At 51.4% G+C, this 8288-nt stretch overlaps 1 protein-coding gene across 2 annotated transcripts; it reads right to left on the bottom strand.

The window, feature by feature from the left end:
- Nucleotides 1-263: 263 nt before the first annotated feature.
- Nucleotides 264-7954, bottom strand: DNAJB9 (DnaJ heat shock protein family (Hsp40) member B9). 2 transcript variants are annotated; one of them, XM_078871331.1, is made up of 3 exons: nt 7726-7954; nt 4746-4995; nt 264-3091 (listed from the first exon to the last, which is right to left on the bottom strand). In XM_078871331.1, exons 2-3 carry the CDS (start codon nt 4978-4980, stop codon nt 2556-2558), a joined length of 771 nt encoding a protein of 256 aa, XP_078727457.1. In that variant the 5' UTR covers nt 4981-4995; nt 7726-7954; the 3' UTR covers nt 264-2555. The 2 variants fall into 2 exon arrangements, with proteins under 2 accessions (XP_078727457.1, XP_078727459.1); XM_078871333.1 differs by having other exon boundaries at nt 7741-7954.
- Nucleotides 7955-8288: the final 334 nt, after the last annotated feature.

Genomic DNA, 8288 nt, shown 5'->3' with positions numbered 1-8288 from the left:
GCACGGCGCTGTCACAATAACACGCGGGGACAGAGCGAGCTTCATCGTTTTATTGAACACTCTCTCTCTCCACACTGCTTCAGGAACAACCCTCGCTCACAATCGAGCGCTCCAACAGCAGCAGCCCTTTCTACACGCAACAAAATAAACCGGTTCAAACGTTTTGCTCAATTCGTACACTGTACATAGACGGCCACATTTGCCAATCCACCGTTGGATGAGGGCTTCCACACGCCATGCGGGTCGCTGGAGGATTATTTGACGACACCGAACCACGCTGGCCAGTGTGGGTTGAAGGTGGAAAGCGTCGACGTGGGAGCATGGTCCAGTTCAATGGATTTTGTTGCACTGCCCTCTGCTGCCCACCACCTAACCCCAAAGCAGCCTACGTTTGTTTTTTTAATGCTCGGTGATCAACCATCCAAGCACTATCCATGCTTCGCGCCTGCTTAGCTTCCGAGATAGGATGAGATCGGGCGCATTCCAGGTTTGATTTGGTTTTCGGTATTTCATATGCTACCAAGTAAAACTAGTTTTTTTGTGAAACCGCTGTGAATTTAACCCATCTCGGGCACGAAGCTGAATTGGTTTGGTGAAAACGGTTGCAATCAACTGGTTTATCTCGTGTGGAAGCGGTCACCGAGTCTCAGGATTCTCACGTTCCGCTTAGTAAAATGTAATAATGCACGTGTCCCATCACTAACAATCCACAACTATAGTACGCGCACACCTCCAGACGGCGGGCGCTTTAAGTTAATTAGTAATTAAAAATTACCTTCATTATTGCACTTGGCTTTCAGAGGCTACGGTCAACAACGCGGTCAACTCAATAGGGATAGACAGAACGACAGACGCATAACGGGACGAACGCGAGACACGGAGACACAGACACACGGGAATGAGGACACGGGAGGGAAAAAATACACAGGGTTCAGACATGCATGGGGACTGGGGCCAGAGACACATGGGGACAAAGACACAGGTCATGGGGTTGACATGGGAGACAAATGGATACACAAAGGCACACAAGGAACACGGACACTCACACGGGGACACCAATACCAATACTCGCCATTTGCCACTAAGTGACGGTGACGTCACCACGGCACCTGTGCCACGCCAGATGCACTTTGAGGCTACGTGAAGTGTCGAAGGCTCGCTGACAGGTCCCGGGACAGACCCAGGTGCCATGGGTTGGCTGACTGAGATGACCGGTAGATGCACCACAGACACTCTCACACACGTGTACCCATGCTCACACATATGCTTCTTGGGTACACCGATACTTGGCACGTCCTGGCCACAGTCCAGACCCAGGGATCAGCGGCAAGGCACCCTGCGTCACGTGGCCCTGCTTAATAAGCAAGGAATTTGTTCGACTGGGCGATGAAACTGTGCTCATGGCGACCACGGCTTCACCCGTCGCACTTCGCCGGCCACCCCCCTCCCCCCGATGTTTACCACAGTCTGATCACGGTGAATAAACTGCCCCACTCCGCACACCACCCCCCAAAAACTTTACGTATGTCGAGAGCTGCGTTAAAGCCCCATCACGCTCCACCGCGCGTTCCTTCGTGTGTCACTTGGGCTCACGGGTGGGCCCCGGTGAGAGGAGGGCACGGGGAAAGCACTGCTCGCAAAACACGGACAGGCGACCGCCGCAAATAAATTAGCAGCTGTAGCGGCAATTATCATAGAAATGTAAAACTGATAGGTTTAAACTCATCGGTTTAAGTTCAGCTTGTTTTTCTGCTCTCCCGATTATATTTGAAATGTGATATTTGTGGTGTCATCTTACGAAGGAATTTCCAATCACAACTCTTGCAGGGAACAGTTCACAGTATTCCCTCGTTATTCACGAGCAATACGTTCTGGAAATGCTTGCGAATAGCTAAATTTGCAGATATCGATCTACGAACATCGTACGTGCAATGTCGGCAGATGCTTCTAAAACTCGATGTTGCCGAGTAAAGTTCCAGATGCGATTCGCGGACAGCCAACATCGCGGATAGAAAGTTTGTAAATAAGAAAGGAAAAATGTACCACCTTGTGTCCAAGAATGACCCCAGAAGATGACACCTAAGAACTACTTGGCAAATCAAATCACTGAAATAAGCCGACTTTATCCACACGAGGAACACACTATTTATATGCCCTGCAAATAATGTTTCGGATGTGTAATTCAACTGCATTTTTTGATCTCAAGAGTTGAAATAAACCAAATTGTACGAAATAAAATTTAAAAGTTTTTGTGCAGTCATTGGTGATACTGGCAGAGACCAACAGCTCACTACACTTGAGAAGGCAGTTTAATCATCACAGGGAGGCTGCCGCAACCCAGATTCAAACCTCGGGTCTCAAGCAGTTGCTAGCTCAGTGACTCTGGCATGGCCATTAGAAACTCCTTGAGCCACTTAGCAACCTGCTTAAGAAAGTTTGTTGCCGCATGCGGCTCGTTAACACTTGAGCACTTACGTGGGGTTGGGTGAGATGATGAGGGGGCAGGTGGGGAAAGGTTGGGGCTTCCAGGGAGGGGGGTCTGGGGTTGGACAGTGTCACGCCCCCGAGCACTCCGTGTAGGTCGTCACCATGTTTCCGATTCTCTGTGTGACCGTACGGCAGTGCTGCGACCTGGCGCCGCCATGCGAGTGCGCTTGAGCGTGCGCTTGAGCGTGCGCGTTAGTGTGCGCGCTAGCGTGAGCGTGCGCGTGAGCGTGCCCCCTGCTCCCAGCCTTGGCGCTGGCACCGCTGAAGATGGAGTCGGCGAGCGGGTCGGCCCTGAACAGCTCCTCGAACAGGCCGTTTGTGTCGAAAAACTGCTGCCGGGCGGATGCGCGCCGGGGCCGCTGGTGGTGCGAGCCGAACGTTGAGTCGGCGCGACTGCCGGCTCCTCCTCCCGCTTGCCTCCCGAAGTCAAAGTTGGGCGCGTCGTCGAAGTGCCGGAAGAAGTCGTCAAAGTTGAAGTCGAAGTCCGCCCCCTGTTGCTGCTGCTGCTGCTTGAAGCCGCTGCCTGGCGCTCCGCCGGCACCCGCACGCCACCCAAAGGTGTCGTAGTCGCGGCGCCGCTTCTCGTCAGACAGCACCTCGTAGGCTGCATGCGACGCAAGGGAGACGATGGCACGAGTCGGACATGAGCAGTGAACGTGTAACATCTCATCATCCGCCCGCTTCTCCGGCAACTGTACACGCCATCTCTGCCACCGATGCCACTCCGAAATCCCTTTAGCCCCTGACCATGTGCAGGCAGGCTACCAGTTGGGGCCCCGTGGAGATGCTACAGGGAACTTTTCTGTGGAGAGCTTATGTACCACACAGGGATGACTTACGCAGAGGCTGTAGCTGGTGGCTGAAAGCGAAAAGCTACAGCAATAGATCCAACATGCAGACCTGCGCTATAAAGGCGATTTTACAATTAATTTGTCTAAATTCCAGCTCCAAGCATTACAAATTTCAGTTTTAGTGTCATGCAATGAGCGCTGCTCTCTGAGGAAGGGTGAATGATGCACTGCAGCGACGCCTAGTGTGAGCTTACACAGGGATAATTTTCTAAATAAACCAGTCTACCAATAAACCAAGAAAAAAATCCGAACCCAGGACACCTCATTCAGTGATTACCCCCTCGCCATTGTTGGCTCGCGACGTCACGTGCCCTCCAGTCTAACCAGCGATCAGAAAAATAACCACTGGGAAATCGAGCACTGCCACCCAGTGGTCGCCATTAACACATCACACGCCACTTCTGCAGTTGCCTGCGTAGAGTGTGGCAGCGGGGTTAAAATACAGGTAGTCCCCGAGTTACGATGGTCCGACTTACGATATTTCGATCTTACGATGGAGATACGACAAAATTGCCATCAACAACCTAACATCGTTCAAGTATGCAGACGACGGACTGAATCTTGGTGAGTACAGTACAATACGATACGTTCAATGCATGTATGATACGTAGCTTTAGCGATTTCATTTTAAGGTTACCATGATACGATACGTTCAATGCATGTTAAAAAAAATTCTAGCAGATAGGATTGTTTCCTGAAAAAACGTTCTATTAAATTGCAGTTCATATAGGTAGGCTAAGAATTTACCTTGTTTTTTTACTTTACATTTTACCGTGCAATACAGTATTGTAATTAATACATACAGTATATAGTTTATACAGTACGGTACTGTAAATTGCTCTGTTTTGCTAAATTATCACCATTCTTTAAGACTCCTGGGTAGGCGAGGCCATCTTCGACTTACGATATTTTCGACTTACGATGGGGTCGTTGTAACGCATCTCCATCTTAAGTAGAGGGTATTAAAAATTATTTATACCCCCCCACCCCGCCCCCCCGGGATAGTTTTAACCCCTCCATCCAGTGTGTCATTTTCATTCTACCATCGATAATTATGTTGGGAGTTTGCCTGTTAGTCTTGTACCGACATTTAAACAAATGTGGAATTGAACTGGGTTGTAAGATACCTACATACTATGCTGACCCAGGCGGGGAGGCGGGTATCGTATTGTTATCACCAGCAATGATCAATCCACTGCTGAATGAAGGCCTCCCCAAGCCGTCGCCACCTCTCGCAATCCCGCAATGTAATAATCCACAAGGCACCCGCACACACAAGCCGATTTCACCACGCAACTACAGCAACAGTATTTTTAACCTAGTGTCCAACTGATATGTATAAGAATTCTGGCCCCGAGTTCAGGATTCCACGGGGATGCCCTATCTGACAAGGGCGCCGCTGCTCACCCTCGGCGATCTCGTGGAAGCGCGCCTCTGCATCGGGGTTCTTGTTCTTGTCGGGGTGGTGCGCCATGGCGAGCCGGTGGAACGCCTTCTTGATCTGGCGCTGCGAGGCCGAGCGTGGCACGCCCAGAACCTCGTAGTGGTCGCGCTGCTGCTGCTGCTGCTGAGTGGCGCCCAACAGCTCCGCCAGCAGCAGCACGCACAGCGCACTCGATAGTACACTCTGGGGGGACGTCATGATACACAGCGCTGCCTGGGAGGAGAGGGGGACACACTGGCGAGTTAGAGGTGAGTGAGAGGGGAGGCAGCATCCCTTGTCTGGGGGGGGGGGGCAGCTATGATGCACAGTGCCGCCTATGGGACAGAGGCGGTTAGGAGCATGCAGGCACTACGAGTAACTCGCAAGGGAGCCACACAGCACATACAGGGTATGTACAACCGTCACAAACAACGTATGTACAACATGTATAACACACACCATCATCAGCCAAGATCAAACCACTGTTTGATAAAGGCATCCCAAAGACGCCACATCTTTCTCATGATCCTACGATGTAATAATACAAAACATACATTACACAAAACACAGGCCACATATTACACACACACACTAAATACAAAAATATAAACACATATCACATACAACACAAAATAGCTACATATTACACGCAATCATATCACACACAACACATCACATAAGACACATCCATATCTGTATACATACACACAGCAAATACAACATACGTGTTGAACTTCTTTCACGCCGTACAAAGCCAACCGTGCCAATCGGAGGTGCGGGGAAGAGGAGTGAGGAGGGGCAGACAGAGGTGGACTCGAGCAGAGAGCGCAAGATTTGGAGGCACCAAAACAGTGACGCCAACACGGCGCTAAATTTAGAGATGAATTTACTTCCTACAGCGAGACAGGTTCAGTGAACCCAGAAGCGTCAGCATCAATCACATAGCAGACTCGGCATCACCACACACACGGCATCATCATCATCACGCAAACACGGCATCACCACACCCAGACTCGTCATGCTTAACATCATCAAGACACGGTACCGTCAAACCCAGCCCCATCACTCAACACCATCATCACACCCAGCCCCATCACTCAACACCATCACCACCCAGCCCCATCACTCAACACCATCATCACACACAGCCCCATCACCACCCAGCCCCATCACTCAACACCATCATCACACCCAGCCCCATCACCACACCCAGCCCCATCACTCAACACCATCATCACACACAGCGCCATCACTCAACACAATCACCACACCCAGCCCCATCGCACTCAACACCATCACCACACCCAGCCCCATCACTCAACACCATCACCACACCCAGCCCCATAACCACACAGCCCCATTGCACTCAACACCATCACCCCACCCAGCCCCATCGCACACAGCCCCATCACTCAACACCATCATCACACCCAGCCCCATCACCACACCCAGCCCCATCACCCCATCCAGCCCCATCACTCAACACAATCACCACACCCAGCCCCATCACTCAACACCATCACCACACCCAGCCCCATAACCACACAGCCCCATCGCACTCAACACCATCACCCCACACAGCCCCATCACTGAACACCATCACCACACACAGCCCCATCACCACACAGCCCCATCACCATACAGCCCCATCACCACCCAGCCCCATCACCACTCAACACCATCATCACACCCAGCCCCATCGCTCAACATAATCACACCCAGCCCCATCACCACACAGCCCCATCACCACCCAGCCCCATCACACTCAACACCATCATGACACCCAGTCCCATCACACTCAACACCATCACCACCCAGCGCCATCACCACTCAACACCATCACCACCCAGCCTCATCACCACACAGCCCCATCACCACTCAACACCATCATCACACCCAGCCCCATCGCTCAACATAATCATCACACCCAGCCCCATCACCACACAGCCCCATCACCACCCAGCCCCATCACCACTCAACACCATCATCACACCCAGCCCCATCGCTCAACATAATCATCACACCCAGCCCCATCACACTCAACACCATCATGACACCCAGCCCCATCACACTCAACACCATCACCACCCAGCGCCATCACCACTCAACACCATCACCACCCAGCCTCATCACCACCCAGCCCCATCACCACTCAACACCATCATCACACCCAGCCCCATCGCTCAACATAATCATCACACCCAGCCCCATCACCACACAGCCCCATCACCATCCAGCCCCATCACACTCAACACCATCATGACACCCAGCCCCATCACACTCAACACCATCACCACCCAGCGCCATCACCACTCAACACCATCACCACCCAGCCTCATCACCACACAGCCCCATCACCACCCAGCCCCATCACCACTCAACACCATCACCACCCAGCGCCATCACCACTCAACACCATCACCACCCAGCCCCATCACCACTCAACTCCATGACACCCAGGCCCATCGCACTCAACACCATCATCACACAGCCCCATCACTCAACACCATCATCACCACCCAGCCCCATCACCACACAGCCCCATCATCACACCCAGCCCCATCGCACTCAACACCATCATCACACAGCCCCATCACTCAACACAATCATCACACCCAGCCCCATCACACTCAACACCATCACCACAGCCCCATCACCACTCAACACCATCGTCACACATCCCCATCACACTCAACACCATCACCACAGCGCCATCACCACACACAGCCCTATCACCACTCAACTCCATGACACCCAGGCCCACAATAACCGTTACTCTCTCCATTGCGTGCGTTACTCTTATTAACGTAGAGTATCTCCAATCAACCAAAACTGTGAATGATTAAAATAGTTCACACATGTTCATCACACGGCTCTAGTTAATAGCATATGTCTTTTATACTTGCACGTAGGATTATTATCGTTCTAAATGATCATCATGATACGGTGATTTTATTATTTTACCGAAGGCGCAGATACCTCAGACCCCTGAGGTAGTGAAGTTCTTCAGCGAAACCGCAGCAACACTATTACTTACACGTTTAAAACAAAAAAACAAATATGTTGACCAGTTACGACGACATTCAGCTTAAAATGTAACAATTTTAATTCGTAAAAAAAATGAAGGCGTGAGACGAACGCTGCTACGCGCCAAGCAGCTTCCAGAACGGACGAGACCAAACCACGTGGGGGGGGGATTTAACTCCCAGTTGTGGACGCGTCCACACTCACACAAGAAGATGCATTTTCCCAATAACAACCCACACTCTTCAGTAATAATCATATATGTAATACACTTAAAACACGTTGCAGTAATTCCTTTTGTGAAGTGGTATTGTTGGACGAGTGTACAGCACTGTAAAGATATTACCTTCTACCCCGATGAGTTGGTAGAGTCCGTTCCGAGCTTACAACACGAAGCTTTTTGTGATTGGTCCACGAAGCGTGTCCCACAGTGCACCGGGCGAGAGGGGAGGGGCTCCGGAGGGGGGGTGGGGGGGGCTCGGGGTGGGGTGGGGGGTGCTCGG

Source organism: Lampetra fluviatilis, chromosome 32 (assembly GCF_964198595.1).
Source record: "Lampetra fluviatilis chromosome 32, kcLamFluv1.1, whole genome shotgun sequence".
Classification (NCBI taxonomy): domain Eukaryota; kingdom Metazoa; phylum Chordata; class Hyperoartia; order Petromyzontiformes; family Petromyzontidae; genus Lampetra; species Lampetra fluviatilis.
The sequence above is the reverse complement of the archived record's forward strand: the minus strand, read 5'-3'. Positions and strand labels throughout refer to the sequence as shown.